A 16,094-nucleotide genomic window follows, 5' to 3' on the forward strand; every position below is an offset into this window, starting at 1 on the left:
CCCATTAAAAAATGGGATGGACTACCATGCATAGAGAAAATTCATTTGTGAAATTGCTGCTAATATTTCTTTTCCCTCTCAAAAGCACAGATATTACCAAAGGGCAAAACCAGAATTCTCATAAATAAAATTCTATTATGTTGAAATTATATACCTTGCTTTGTTTTATTTGTTTCTTTAAGTCAAAATCAAAGGACTGTCTCTGCTTTTCACAGGGATGTAATTACCTACTATCCATATGTTTTTTTTTTTTTATCAATAACAGTGAATTTTATTAAAGATTGAGAAATTACATAGCTAAGGAGCTAAAAAATCTTAACTCCCTAATACATCAATGTATACTCAAACCGTAAATCAATTACAAAACAGCCCAAAAATTAGAGTTTCTTTTCACTCCTTGCCTGGCTAAACCATCTGCCAATGAGTTTGCACATCTGTTTACCCATGTACACTTCAATGTCCTTAGTCAGCCACTTAAATCTCCTCTTTTCATTGCTGTAGTTCTAGAGCTTGGAGTTGTCCTCTTTTAACCAGTTCACTACAATTTCAGAATCACCTTCTATGATCAATTTATTAATATGCATGTCTTTGACCCTTTGTACCCCTTCAAGAGCTTCTTGTTAGACAGTTTTCTATGCCCTTAGCTTCAATCCGATTTGATGTACTTTTGACATTTAGTGTAAATAAATAAAGTGCATGTTTGATTCATGTTGTTTGGTATAATTCTGTGTAAGACCCTAAAACTGGACACTTATAGAGACTCGTGTTAGTTTTAAATGTTCACAGCCATTGGATAAGTCTGGGGAGATTTATCCTGCCAAGGCTGATATTGGTGTGCCGCCAAGTGTTGGGATGGCCTATCTCGGCCACCAGGGTAAGACCCATGGCACATGCAGTATGGGATTACTCGAATCCTTGAACCGGACCAGATTTCCAGTATTGCCCTGGACCTTGGAGACAGATGGGCAAAACTGGAAAGTTACACCTAACCCCTAGACTCGATTATGACACTTCACTAGGTGTCGGATCGGGCTGTCTTTGATATGCCAATCAGTGAGATCCTTAGCGGGGATCAAAACCTGGGTATGTTGGGATAGTCTGAAAATTCATTTGAGTGGGTGATCACAGTGACAGGATCAGCCCCTTTGTCGGACAAAGGTAATGATCGGGAAATGCACTCTCTCTGATGGAAACCAAATTGCCGGCAGTTGATTTCAATCATTGGAATTTTGTTTTTGCAAAATTAATATATATATATATGTATATGTACGGTTTCGAAATGTTTGCAAATGGTTTTAATTCCTGAGATCCATGTGAGTGGAGAGTGCAGCACTGTTCCTTGTAGCCAAGGGAGAGGTCCTCTCTTGTCGGGCAGTGCTTGATCATTAAGGGCTGAGAGGTTAAGTGTAAGACCATTTAGGATAATACTTGATGGGCTAATCTTGCACCTGCCCACAGTCCCTGGGTTTTTATAAGATGGCTTGGCCCAGGGACCACTTAATGTAAGTGTTGGGCCCATAGGGTCCATGTGATGGGCTTAGGGGTTTACTGAGCTTTTCAATGAATTCGGCTGGGCCATGTAATAAAGGCTGGGACGAACCCATGTGGCTGGTGTGTAGATCAATGCTTGGGTCCCACGCCATACAAAGAAGCCCAACTGGGCAGCAGATTGGAAACTAGTTAAGCACTGAACACTTAATGGGCCAAAAGCCCATTTCAAGCTGGGCTGATATGATCACCCATCTATGGGGCAGATCTGAGATTAATGTTAGCAAAAGGATAGGGCCTTTTAACCTTATCCACTCTGGGAGACCAAATTCAAATCAGATTTGAATCTGGTAACCTACTGATAAGAACAGGAGTAAGCTAACTTAATCTGCAGATAGGATTAAGATCATCCCCTATCCAAATACTGATTTGGATTGGGATCTCATTCACACTCCATGGGTTTTTGAGATAGCAAGAAAGCTTCCTGCGAACTGAGATCAGATCTCATTCACACTCCATGGACAAGAGAAGCAATTTCAGCCATCTTCGTCCTTGAAGTTCTCCTCCAGCCGCCACCATTCCTTCTTGCAAGGTTTGATCTTTGAAGAAGAAAGAAGTCAAGAAATCAGTTCTTGACATCAATCCTGTAGAAAAGACTGAAAAGGATTCGGTGTTCAGAGTTTCCAGAGGATTCTTGCGAAGGATCCAGTGTGTAGGATGCACTCTGCTGGTTCCGTTCCACCCACAGCTGTGTCATCTTCAGCAGGAGCGGATCTTGGTGTCTTCTTTGGGCATGAACACTAACTTTGGGAGATACTGCTTCTCCGGATCAGGTATATTCCTCCCTTTTCTTTTTGGTTCAGATCTGGTTCGATTATGGTTCAAGTAGGATCCTTGAATATTGTATTCTAAATTTAGGGAATATAATTCCCAGTTGGAAGAAGGTAGGAAAATTTTTTGAAATTCGCCCACCCATTCCGCAACCTTTTTGGCGTCCATTAGATGGATCCTACCATTCTTTCACTTCTAGTATCTCAGCCCTCAAGGAATCTCCCACCTCAATTGGACCAAAATACATAGTTAACAGATTCCCTTTTTCATCTCTTATCACTCCGACACTCCCCCTATTTTGGAGGGCCCTGGATTGCCCAAACTACTGCCATCAAAGTTCAGTTTGAGAAAGCCGCAAGGTGGAGGGGTCCAACAAGAGCTCGATGCTTTCTTAGCTGAAGCTAATTTTGCAATTTCCTTCCAATTCCTTAGCATCTCATCAAATAAGAAATCTGCAAACAATTCCAAAGTTTTCAACCAATGTATCACCCTAATGTGAATAATCTCCAATATTACTTCCAAGTTTCTCTCTTTATCTAAAAAAGTCCGTGAATTTCTCTCCTCCCAAACAGTCCAGCATACTGCAGCCCTAACACATCTCCACCTGATCTTGGCCCTTTTTGTTGAGCAATTGGGCATGGAAATGAATAAGCTTTGCACATTCAAATGGGGAGTCCACCTGCACCCAAACAAAGAAGTAAACCATTCCCAAATAGCTTTAGCAAACTGACAGGAGATGAGTAGATGGTATCCAGACTCACCATCAGATTTACAGAGGACACACCAATGAGGAGACAAATAGCTATTGGGTCTTTTCCTTTGAAGTAAATCTCCTATATTAACTCTTTCCAGAAAGGCTTCCCAATAGAAACTCCCAACCTTCGGAGGTACAGGTTGACACCACACCTCTTTAACAAGGAAGGACAGTCCAACAGAAGAAGGTTGCATTAGGGCCTTAAAGAAAGAAGCACAAGTGTAGGAACCTGAGGGAGTGAGTATCCAAATTCTATTGTCTGCCTTTGTTGGCTCTAGGAAGATCCCTTCAAGGATGGATAATAAGGCTGAAATACAGTCTAACTCTGTGTCCCTGATATCTCTTCTCAAACCTAGGTTCCAACGGAATCCAGACGGTGAGTTAAAAGGTACAAGGAAGGAGGAAACTGATTCATTTTTAAGGGTAGAGATAGCAAAAAGAGTTGGAAATTGATCTTTCAGAGGGGAATCCCCAACCCAAACATGTTCCCAGAATTTAATTAGGTTGCCTGAGTGTAAGCCATACTTGCTCCATGGAGAGAACACGGGCAAAATAGCTTGAATAGCTTTCCAGGGAGATGCTCTTGTAGTCCTTGCTAGAATCTCAGAGTCCCATCCATTGTCTACCACCCCATGAATACGTCCCACTATCTTAACCCAAAGTTTTTCTTCCTCCAATGAAATTCTCCAAAGCCATTTCCCTAGTAATGCTAGGTTCCTACTCCTTATGTTCCCAATTTCCAAACCTCCCTCCTTCTTACTCCTACACACCACCTCCCACCTAACCCTATGGTCCTTCTCCTCCCCCGACTCCCAGAGAAAATCACTCATAAGTTTTTCCAACCTATAAGCCACCCTAACTGGAATCTTAAAGACTGACAAAAAACATACAGGAAGGTTAGCTAGTGTGGACCTAATTAGTGTGATTCTCCCTCCAATAGACAAATAGTTTTTCTTCCAATTGGCAAGTCTCTTTTCAAACCTCTCCACAACTAGAACCCAAAATTCATCTTTCTAAGGATTATCTCCCAATGGCAAACCAAGGTAGTTTAAGGGCCAATTAGATACTACACACTAACACACCCCAAAATGTCTACACACTCACATACCTCCCCTTCCCCCATATTGACTCCAACTATACAACTTTTATCAAAATTCACTTTAAGGTTGGACATTTGCTTAAAAAGTTGTATAGTGAGTGTCAAGTTTCTATCCTATTGAGATCCCCTCCTTCACAAAAAAGAATTGTGTCATCTGCAAATTGCAAGTGTGATTGGTATGTTCTCTCTTCCAACTCTCCAACCCTTTATTAAATCCCTAGAATTTTCTTTGGAGATTAGTCTCCCTAGCAATTTTGCGACCAATGTAAACAAAAAAGGGGAGAGGGGATCTCCTTGTCTAATCCCTCTCAAAGCTGGAAAATAGTCCATCATTGTCCCATTCACCAAGATGGAGTAATGGCAATTCCTAATGCAGTCCATCACCCATTTGCACAATTTATCTCCAAACCCAAAATTGATCATCACCGCCACCAAGAAAGACCAATCAACCAAGTCATAAGCATTTTCCAAGTCTAATTTGCAAACCAACCCAAAATTGATCATCTCTTGAAGTTCTCCAGACTCTCATTTGCTATAAGTATTGGATCTGTTATCTGCCTCCCCTTCACAAAAGCTCCTTGGTTATTTGCTATGATTTCTAGGAGCACCTTCCTAATTCTAATGGACAACACCTTAGTGATGATCTTATACAAGTTGTTAACTAAGCTAATCGGCCTGTAGTCCTTCAGATGGTTTGCATCACTTTTCTTGGGTACCAAGGCAATGAAAGTGGAATTTAGCCCAAGCTTAATCACTCCTCTAGTATGGAATTCATCACATACCAGCATTAGGTCCTCTTTTAGTATCTCCCAACAATCTTGATAAAAAAACATCATAAAACCATCTAGACGCGGTGCCTTTGATCTATCCATAGAGAATATTGCCTCCTTTATCTCCTCCAATTCAAATTTCTTTTCCAGTGACTCCCTATCTTCTAGCTTCAGTGTTGGCCATTCCAACCCCTCGAGCCACACCTTATTATTTTGGGGCCTTCTAAATATAGACCTAAAAAGATCTGCAAATGCCCCTGCGATCTCTCTTTGATTGAAAATTGTTGTCCCTTCAATCTCCAAACTTGAAATAATGTTTCTTCTCCTTCTTCCACTTGCCACAGCATAAAAAAACTTGGTATTCCTATCCCGCTCTTTCAACCATTTGCATCTTGACTTTTGCCTCCAACTTATTTCCTCCTGAATAAGATAGTCCTCTAACTGTTTGTGCAATTTCCATTTTTGTTCCTTATCCTCTTCTGTTAGGCAACCCCTCCCTTCTTTGCTATCCATGACTTCAATTTGTGCAATCACATTCTGCTTCCTTTCCTCCAATCTCCCAAACTCTAAACGATTCCATTCCTTGATTCTATCTTTCAAAAATTGGAGCTTTTGGTGAAATCGCATCCCACTCCATTCCATTGTTGGATTGCTCTCTAATCACCACTCTTTAACTTTCTTAATGAATCTCAGGTGTCCTAACCACATGTTTTCAAATCTAAATGGAGTAGGACCTGCATTTCTCACCTCCTTACAAATTACAATAAGCCAATGGTCGGAGGTCACCCTCGGAAGTGCTCTAGAGTTCAGGTTCCCCCAATGTTCTTCCCAATCATTTAAAAATAAGAATCTGTCCAGCTTAGAACAAATTGGACTAACTTGGAGGTTGGACCAAGTAAAATACCTATGTGACAATGGGATCTCTTTAAGTTCATAGGCGATAAACTGATTAAATCTCCTCATACTCGTGGGTCGTGGTTGATCTCTGCCTAGGACTATTTGTTTTTTCCAAGAATCTAATTACATTGAAATCACCTCCCAAGCACCATGGCCCATCCTACTATCCATATGATACCCAAATGGGATTTACTAAAAATAATAATAGCACAATTGTTTCAGTCATATTGTCTGAAAATTTCCTCAAAATTTTAATACCAACAATTCTCTAGAGCATTGACACTTTTAACATGTTTAATAGTAAATTGTGCTGGAGCAGCCCAGTAATATTCTTCTTTTAACTCAAGCAATGTTTTTTTTTTCTTTTTTCATTCTTGTTGTCTCTAACAGTATAATGAACCAATGGTTGAGATCTTGCTTGAAGGTTTTCTTTCATCCCATTTCACTTTAATTTCTTATCATATTTTGTTTGAAGCTAAACACACTGTTATGAAAACTCAAACCCTACACACACACACACACAAAGAAACAGAAATAGGGGCAAGAGGATTTTGTTTCTTATGATGTTCAATTGTTGGTTTTGTTTTTTGTTTTTTGTTTTTATTTTTGTTTGCCTTTATGGTTTTAGATCATGGTGATCATAAAACTGGTATGATCTGAGATTAAGGTAATAATCAATGTTCAGAGAACCGGACCGGGCATAGAACCAAAGGAGGGAGAGGCTCATGGGTCAGAGGTTCTGGTAGATAGATGGCAAGTTTCTTAATTTTTAAAGCAAATGACTAGGGTTCAAGTCTCTTAATTTACATTTTCTTTAAAATACGTGGGTAATAAAGCAATGTGTACAATAAAGAGTCACTAGTTAACACAATAAAGAAGTGGACTAATGGTAATTAAGCAATATATGGAATTAAGAGGTATTTATCAAAAAAAAATATATGGAAACAAGAGGTCATGGGTTCAAGTATTACTAAAGACATTTTAAAATTTCAATTGTTTAAGGACCCGGGTGGTTTCACAAAACCGGGAATGGTTCACCAGTTTTCCGGTTAAACCGGCCGATCAGCTGGTTACCGGTTATTGATCAAGTGTGGTTATTGGGGCATGACCGAACCAGCCAAGGTCCCAGGTCACAGTTTAACCGGTCCGACTAGCTGGTCGGATCCGGTTTTCTAACCATAGGTAATAATTAATTGTATGATATTATATCGTGGTAATTGTGTAATTGGTATGGTTTGAGAAAGTACCCAATTCTAACTGATAAGAGAACGGTGGTAAAATAGGAGTTGAGTTTTGAGGAGAGAAACCTCAAATCCTTATCAAATAGATGGAGTTAATTTTGTTTTATTCAATAAAGGCATTTGAACCAGACCTGCAAGCACCACTGGCCAATAAAGAAAACAGACAATCAAAAGCAATTGGATAATTCAAAATTTTATTTCCTATGAATTTTCTTCAAACAAGTTTTGATTTCTGAACCAAAAACCCCATAAATCAAGCACTAACAGATTCTAGGGCTTTCCTTGAAGAGATGCAGGCTGTCCATACACCTGCCAAAGTGATAGTGTGGCCTGTTGACATTAGTAGGGGTCTGGTATTCAATTACTTAGCAGAAAGCAGAGAAAAATCTTTTCCCCTCCTGCTCTGATGCCAAGTAGTTTTGTGGGATGAATAGAATATAGGGGAAATTCCCAATTAGTACCCTATACTTTGGTCTAGTGCCACTTTGGTCCCCAAACTTTAAATGCAACAATTCAGTGCCAGAACTTCCAAAACATGCCAACATAGTACCTACTGTTAATTATCCATTAAATAGCATGTGAAAGGGTGCAAATGCCCTTTGGGTGTCATCTAATTTTCTTTATCAACCATCCAAATGCCCAAATCTCTGCCCAAAGCAATTTGTCAAAAACCAACCTTCTGGCTGAATACCTTGTGCATTTTCTGGCAACTGCCGACTCTGTGGCTCTCTCCTCAATCCAGGAAAGCCCCTAGCTTTCTTTCGGTTTGGCCATCAGAGCTGATGGTGATGTCCAGAGCCACAGGAACAACAACCATAATGATTCTCACTTGGTTATTCATTCTAATGGTCCAGAACCAGGGACTTTGATGGTGCAAAACCATCTTACCATAATGTTCATCATCTTACCATTACGGTAAGATGATGAACATTTACCCAATCTCAATGGTTTCTGGTTACTTCTTACTCAGATGAACATTTACCCAGTCTTGATATGGTAAGATGGTTTCTGGTTACTTCTTACCCAGATGAACATTTACCCAGTCTCTATACCCAAAACTTACATCTTTGTTTCATCTTCTTCAGGAAGAAGATGATGAACAGTGTTTTATTTGGAATGGGTAGTTTTGTCATTTTCAAAAGTTTGAAGTCGCACATGATGTCACGTGATACACATAACTGACAGCTGGTTAGCAGCAGGTACTAAGTTGGCACGTTTTGAAAGTTCGGGTACTGAATTGTCGCATTTTAAAGTTTGGGGGCCAAAGTGGCACTAGGCCCAAAGTACAGGGTACTAATCGGGAATTTTCCCCAGAATATATTAATTCAGCAAGGAGAAGTAGAAGAGATTGTCTGAGGGTAATCAATTAGGGATGCTGGCCCCCATCAACTATTAATATAATAATCAGTAGAAAGGAAAAATACCCCTATGCCAAGATACATAAGCAATGCAAAATAGAACAATATAATATTTTTATTAGCATCTTGTATCTCCTCTTCAGAGTGCATATATGGTTGTGCATTATGTTACATGGACTTCAAAAATGGTGACATGTCCATGTTGAACACTTCAATTTTAACTTTTTAAGTGGAAATCCCATGTCTGATACTTTCCCAAGTCCTTTTCTGTGTCTTTTATGTAAATATTATTTGTTTTGGCGTAAAATACCTATTACATCACTCAAGCATTCTACCAAAACCACAATACCATCAGGAAAGCAAAATGTAGTCCACTAAATTATGTTTCTATGATACTTTTGATTGATTCTATGATACAAATTTTCAGTAAACTATTCAGCTAAATGACAGAAAATATACCTCAAAATAAAGTGCTTTATCTGTCAAGGTAAGCTTTCCGGGCCAAGCCATGCTATTCTCCCATTTTAGAACAGGTCGTTTACTGCTAGAACCAATGCATAAGACTTGCTCATCAGAGAGTAGAGATGCTTCTCGAGCCTGATATGATTTCCGCCCATCATGAACCCTAAATAAAAAAATAAAAATAAAAACAAGTATAGCATCTAAAATCAAGAAAATTCAGGAATACCCGTACAAATTTGACAAATCCTTAACAAAACTTATAGGAGAAAATTCTCTTCAAAAGCAATGGGAGTTGAATATGAAGAGGGAGATCTTCCACATTATTGTTAGGAGCTTTGTCAGTACTTTCAGAGGATTCAGAAGTAGAAAATGGATTTTGATTGCATTGAAACCCAGGGAACATGTGCAAAATCTTATTCCACATTATTTTCTCCTTAAAAATGGATGTAAGCAATATTTTGTAATGGGGAAGAATTGTTTTTCAAGAACAGAATAATGTTCAGCATTTTGCAATTAAGTCATTGGTTCTCCATGATACCACTCTCATAAATCAAGATGGTGAAAAAACTGTCCTGTTACACACAAATTTTACAAAGCATTAACAAAGTCTGATAAGAGAGAAGTTACTTCAGAGGGAGATCTTCCACATTATTGTGTGATTAGGAGCTTTGTTAGTACTTCAGAGGATTCAAAAGTAGTAAAATGGATATTGATTGCATTAGAACCCAGGGAACATGTGCAAAATCTTTTTCTACAGAATTGTCTTTCAATAACTGAATGTTTAGAATTTTGCAATTAAGTCATTGGTTCTCCATGATATCCCTCTCATAAATCAAGATGATGGAAAATCTGTGTCCTGTTAACTTCCAGAGTAAACTTTAGGGGAGGCACTCTTGTTCAAAGAGATGATTGGATACAATTGCAAAACATATCCAATCCTAAATGGAGAATGTATGGTATTCCTCCTGGACCTTATCTGAGAAATGAAGAAGAAACCAGGGGAGATAAAAGGGAGGATAGAAAAGTATTCATCTTGGAGGCAAAAGAAGCCAATAAGGAACGTTTGTATCCATCATTTAGACATGGCATCTCTCACAGGCATGCCACATGGCACTTCCAGGTTGACCTAGATCATGTCCTAGAAGGCAAGACCATGTGATACAATGAACCAAAATTTGAATCTTTTTGAAGAGACACAGGCTTACTCAATCTTTGAGCTGGTTGTGTGGCCCAGCATGGTAGGTGGCAAAGTATCAGCAATGTGATGTTTCCTTCAATTACAAATTTATGATCAAAACCAAGGAATCAAAATACAATCCTTCATCCTAGGGTTCAAAATGATTGAGTCCATGCCTTGGGCCTATGTCCTTTCCCATTGTGCTCCAATCTTCTAGAGGTTTGTCTGGACCTTGGCTTTGGGTTCAAGTTCACAGGTTATCTAAATTGGTGCACTTGGCCTTGATAAATAAGGTGTGGACCAATTGTGTAGAAATCAAAGGTCTCATCACCATGAGGAGAACTGCATGTGTGCACGCACGCGTGTGTGTGTGAGAGAAAGAGAGAAGGGACCCTCCAGAGGGCCATATGAGGAACTGCAGAAGTTACCATCATCAATGCAACACTGTTAGGGACCCCCTCCAGAGGGAAGGATGGAAAATAGAAGGTAAAGAAAAGAAAGAGGTCTAAAGGAGGAAAATAGAAGGAAAGGAGGACTACTACCAAACCCAACTGTATGATATTAGAGAGGCTAGGGTGTAAATAATATAAAGGGCCATTGCTTCACATAATGGTAAAATCTTGGGCTCGCAAGTGTGAGAACACAGGTTCGAGTTTGAAAGCAGCCACTTTGAGCAAAAGAACAAAAATGCAAAAAACTAGGCCTGCATCAAGCCCACCTCTCCCAAGACCCCACATAGCTGGGACCAACATTGACCAATGGCCATTATAGGGGGTAAATAATATAATCGTCTTACAGAAAGTTATTTTTGTTGCTAGGAAATCAGTTTATACTTGAGAAGGAAAATCTATCACTTGCTCTGGTGGTTTAGTAAGTAGAATACACTTGTTTAATGAAACCTTTTATTGATGATTAAGTATATTGCACAAGTATATAAGAACCAAAAAAAGCAGAAAGCAAACGAAAAGGAAGTCCAATAAAACAAAATATCTGGGGAAAGTAGCTGCGGCAGAAAGGCCAATGGAATCAAGCTCAGTTGTTTCTTATTTAGTTTCTATGTATAAAAATTAGTAAATGGAATTTTAACAAATGGTCTATTCCTCATGAAAAGTAACAGGCTTACTTAAGAAGTTCTTCAATATACATGATCCACAGGCTTAAAGAGATCCCCTGTTCTCCTCCAGAAAGTGCCTTGAAAAGATTATGTACCGTTGACCTATCAGCCACACCAGCAATGGCTGGAGCAATACGGATAAAAGCCTTTTCTCCTACAAGCTTTCCCTGCAATCAGAACAACATAAACTATTTTAGATAATATCCCCAAAAATAATGAGCTGAAATGGTAACAAAAAGGCTTCTAAAACAGACAATAAGTACATAAATATACTGTGTCAAACTTCAAAGACGACATTCAAGGTGTCATCATCATCATCATCCATACCTTATCCCAACTATATGGGAGTGGCTACATGAATCCTGTTTCACCAATCTGTACTATTTAAAACCATATCCACTGTAAAAATTGTTAGTGCTTAAATAATTTCTCACTACTCCTACCCATGTCCTTTTTGATCTACCCTAGCTCTTCTAGCCCCTTCCACTTGTAACAAATCACATGACCAAGCCGTCTTAGCCAACTCTCTCTCATTTTTTCATTTATTGGAGCTGCTCCTAGGTTTCTATGAATGGCTTCATTTTGATCCTATCCTTTCTAGTTTTCCCACTCATCCATCTTAGCATTCACATTTCCGCCACATTCATTTTCTGAACATGTTGTTTCTTGACTGCCCAACACTCAGCATCTCTCCCTTGTTATGAATTTTCAACCAAGGTACCAGAAATGGTAATATTGAGTTATCTCTTGGTTTCCAATCCTAAGTGTAACCTGGTTTCCAAGGTTACAGAATTTTCCTTTTACTCCAACAAGAAAGAGGACAAGGAAGCTCAAAGAAAGAGAAAGATGGCAGAAGTTAAGATACTGAAATCTGATGTAGCAAAGGACATAGAGTTTAGTGTAAGGCGGAAAGAGAGAAAGCAGATAAGAAGGTAAGGTGGACTAGGGTAGAATTATTTATAGGTTAATATGAAGATAATCATGTTAGACAGTTATGCCCTTAGCTCCAATCAGATTGATGTATCTTTCGACATTTATTGTAAATGAATAAAGTACATAATTGATTCATGTCATTGTGGTGTGTTTCTGTGTAATACCCTTAAACTGGACACTTATGAGACTCATGTTAGTTTAGAATCTTCATAGCCGTTGGATAGATCTGGGGAGATTTATCCTGCCAAGGCTGACACTGATGTGCCGCCACGTTGGTTGGGATGACTTGTCTCAGCTACCAGGGTGAGACCTGAGGTATATGCAGTGTGGGTTTTCTTGAAACCCTGAACCGGACCAAATTCCAGTATTGCCCTGGACCTTGGAGATAGATGGGCAAAACTGGAATGTTACACCTGACCCCTACACTCGATTATGGTACTGCACTAGGTGTCGGATTGGGATGTCTTTGATATGCCAATCAGTGAGATCCTTAGAGGGGGTCAAAACCTGGGTATGTTGGGGTAGTCCAAGAATTCACCCGAGTGGGTGATCATAGTGACAGGATCAGCCCCTTTGTCAAACAAAGTGAATGATCGGGGAATGCACTCTCTCTGATGGAAATCTAAACTGCCAGCAGTTGATTTCAAACGTTGAGATTTGTTTTGCAAAATATATTTATATAGAGATATACATATATATATTATGGTTTCAAAATGTTTGCAAAAGGTTTTAATTCCCGGGATCCATGTGAGTAGAGAGTGCAGGACTGTACCTTGCAGCCGAGGGAGAGGTCCTCTCTTGTTAGGCAGTGTTTGATCATTATGGCTGAGAGGTTAAGTGTAAGACCATTGAGGGTAATACCTAATGGGCTAATCTTGCATCTGCCCACAGTCCTTGGGTTTTCATAAGGTGGCTGGACCCAAGGACCATTTAAGAGCCCATGGTGATGGACTTAGAAGTTCACTATCTCCTACAGTGAATTCGGCCAGGCCCTGTAACAAAGGCTAGGCTAAACCCATGTGGCTGATGTGTAGATCAATGTTTGGGTTTCGCGCCATACAAAGAGAGCCAACTAGGTAGTAGGTTAAGGGGGTAAGTGAACACATAAGCTTAATGGGCCTAAAGCCCAATTCGAGCTGGGCTTAAATTAGTTAATTAAAAGGACGCAAGATCTAATTTATAATCTGATTAGGATTAACTGAAAGGATAAGATAAGTCTTATCCATGTAAGAGTCCAGATCCAAATATCAGATTTGGATCAAGAAACTCTCTCCTAATTAGATTAGGAGGCTGATCCAAGGAAGACTATAAATAGGGGGCGAATTCCTCAGTTTTAACACACAGTAACCTGTAGAATTCTCTCCTATTCTTGGTACCCCTACCCAATTCGATCTCCTCTTGTGGAATAGATCAAGAAAGGTTCTTGATATTGTTTCTTGATTGAAGAAACAATCTGAAGTCGTGCTCACCAGCCCTTGTTCGATTCTTGCTGAAGAATCCTGGTTCTTGCTGAAGAGCCATCCTGCTGGTCCTACTTCTTCACACACTATGTCATCTTCATTGGAAGCAGGTTTTGGTTCCTTGGGCATGAACACCTTCATTGGGAGTTACTGCTACTTCGTATCAAGTATATCCCTCTCCTCCCTTTTGGTTTCTGATCTGGTTTGGTTTCGGTTCAAGATTGATCCTTAAAAATGCAGTTTTCTAAAATAGGGAATGCGATTCCCAGATGGGAGAGAGAGAAATTTTTTAAATTCTACCCAACCTTCCTACAAGGTTCGGCCATCCATATGATGGATCTCTCATCCCTTCAAATCAGTTGGAACGTTAGGGGCTTGGGCAATGGTAGAAAGAGGTGGGTAATAAAGGATTTGTTAAGGAAGGAGAATCCCAATAATAGTGATGTTACATGAAACAAAAGTGGCTAAAATGGATAGAAAATTGGTGAGAAGTGTGTGGGGCTCTAGGGGTATAGGGTGGTCCTTTGCCCTGACGAGGGGGCATCAGGGGGTATGGTAACAATGTGGAGGATTGAGGTGCTGAAATTGTTGGAAGAGCTAGTAGGTCGGTCCTCAGTTTCTTTAAAATTCAAAAATGTGGGTGATGGATTTACATGGGCATTGACAAATGTATATGGTCCAAACAACCGTAGAGAGAGAGAGAGGTAAAATGTGGGAGGAACTCTTTGATATTAGGAGTTTATGGAATAAGTTGTGGTGCTTAGGGGGAGACTTTAATGTGGTTAAATTCAAAAGTGAGACAAATAGCCCCAATTAGGTGAGTGTTATCCAGTATGAGGAAGTTTAATGGGTTCATTAAGGATTGTGAGCTTAAAGAGATTGCCATGTTGCAGGCTTGTTTTACTTGGTCCAATCTACAAAGTCCCCCAGTGTGTTCAAAGTTGGATAGTTTCATTTTCAATCTTGGGTGGTATGAACAATGGGTAGGTTTGATGAGAAGATCATTACTGAGAGTTACTTATGACCATTGCCCAATTAGAATTGGAACTAAGGACTTCCTAAGTTGCCCCAAACCCTTTAGGTTTGAAAATATGTGGCTGACTCACTCGGAATTCCTCCACAAGGTAGAAGAATGGTGGAATGAAGAGGTGAGGGGAATGTTTTGGAGAGGTGCAAAATTTCACAGAAAGATACAAAATCTCAAATGCAAGATCATAGATTAGAACAAAGAACAAAAAGAACATTTTAGGAGAATTGAGGAGAGGAAATTATGTGTAACTTTCCAATTAGAGCAGTTGGATATTAAATAGGGTCAAGCACTGTTAGGAGAAGATAGAATGTTGAGATGGTATCTGAAAAAAGATTTGGAGGCAGAAATAGAGGCATCAATGGATTAAAGAGAGGGATAGCAATACTAAATTCTTCCATGCACGTGCTAATTGTAGGAGAAAAAATTCTGTGAAGTTAGAAGTGAATGGTAATACCCTGGCTAATCAATAACAAATTACTAAGTGCTCTGTGGATCATTTCAAGGTTGTTTCTAAAAGGAAAAGTGAAATGGACTGTTCAGATTCAACAATTTCTTATGAGTTTCTTGTTTATAAAAATTGGTTAATGTTATTGGGTCATTAGTTAGTGTTATTGGGCCCAAGGCTTTTTGGAGCTGTTTTTATGTTATGAACAGTAGCCACCCTATTAAGGGCATATTAGTCTTTTTAATCATTTGTAATCAATCTTTTTTTATGAGTAATAAGATAATAAGTGGGGCATCCAGATCATTATTGGATTCTCCCCACCTCTTCTTCTCTTTCTCTTCTTCTCTTCTCACTAAGAATTTTCTCTCTCTTCTTTCTCACAATTGTCAAATCAGATTATTGTTTTTTTTTTCTTTTCAACTTGGTATCAACGCAGTTTTTTTGAGATTTTTGAGTTTTCCATCATGCAACCCTAGATCAGCTAACTGCATGGTGAGTTAGAGAGCTGATCAAAGACTTCAAAAGTGCCTAGTTACTTGGATTTTTTGTGGATCTAGAACCCTTTGTGTCAGATCTTGGGTTAATCATCAAAATCAAGAAGAACCGAAGAAGGAAGAAAAGTCCTTATTGAAATAGGACTGTTTAATTTTGACCTAGGAAGGGGTGCTCTGGAGTTTTTGGATTTCTTGGTGATTTTTGAAGAGGGCGGTTCAAATTCTAGAGCTTTTTGAGTTCTCGGGAGGGAGTGGCAGCCTTTTGTCCTGTTTCTACCTACTCCCACAAAGAAAGGAATCTTTGTGGGCAAAGGTTTCTAGGTACCAGAAGGATGGTTAAGGCCTATAAAGGGGGTAAATCTATTTTTCCTCATCTATAGTTGATTTCCTAAGCTATTATGGGAATTATGAAGGATAGGGGAGTTGAATACAAGTCCACAAGTGAAATGGCACTAGGTGGAGTAGGTTCTAATGACCCTTTTGGGGCAGGAAGAATAACTACAATTAAGTTGGATGGTAAAACTACTTGGTGTTCATGGAA

General features: G+C 39.3%; 1 protein-coding gene across 5 annotated transcripts in view; it reads right to left on the bottom strand.

Annotated features, from left to right (window-relative positions):
• The window catches only part of LOC104609683 (uncharacterized), a 70,856-nt gene that overhangs the window by 39,769 nt on the left and 14,993 nt on the right, over positions 1–16,094 (bottom strand). For all 5 annotated transcript variants that reach the window (XR_016081147.1, XR_016081146.1, XM_010276054.3 and 2 more), the window contains 2 exons: positions 11,201–11,358; positions 8,898–9,063 (listed from right to left, as the gene is read on the bottom strand). Coding sequence is in view for 3 of the 5 variants with exons in the window: in XM_010276054.3 (XP_010274356.1) it covers positions 8,898–9,063; positions 11,201–11,358 (324 nt within the window). In the remaining 2 variants the exon portion in view is untranslated. The remainder of the gene's footprint in view (positions 1–8,897; positions 9,064–11,200; positions 11,359–16,094) is intronic.

The sequence above is a fragment of the Nelumbo nucifera genome, chromosome 1 (genome assembly GCF_055504915.1).
Source record: "Nelumbo nucifera cultivar China Antique chromosome 1, China Antique-T2T, whole genome shotgun sequence".
NCBI lineage: Eukaryota > Viridiplantae > Streptophyta > Magnoliopsida > Proteales > Nelumbonaceae > Nelumbo > Nelumbo nucifera.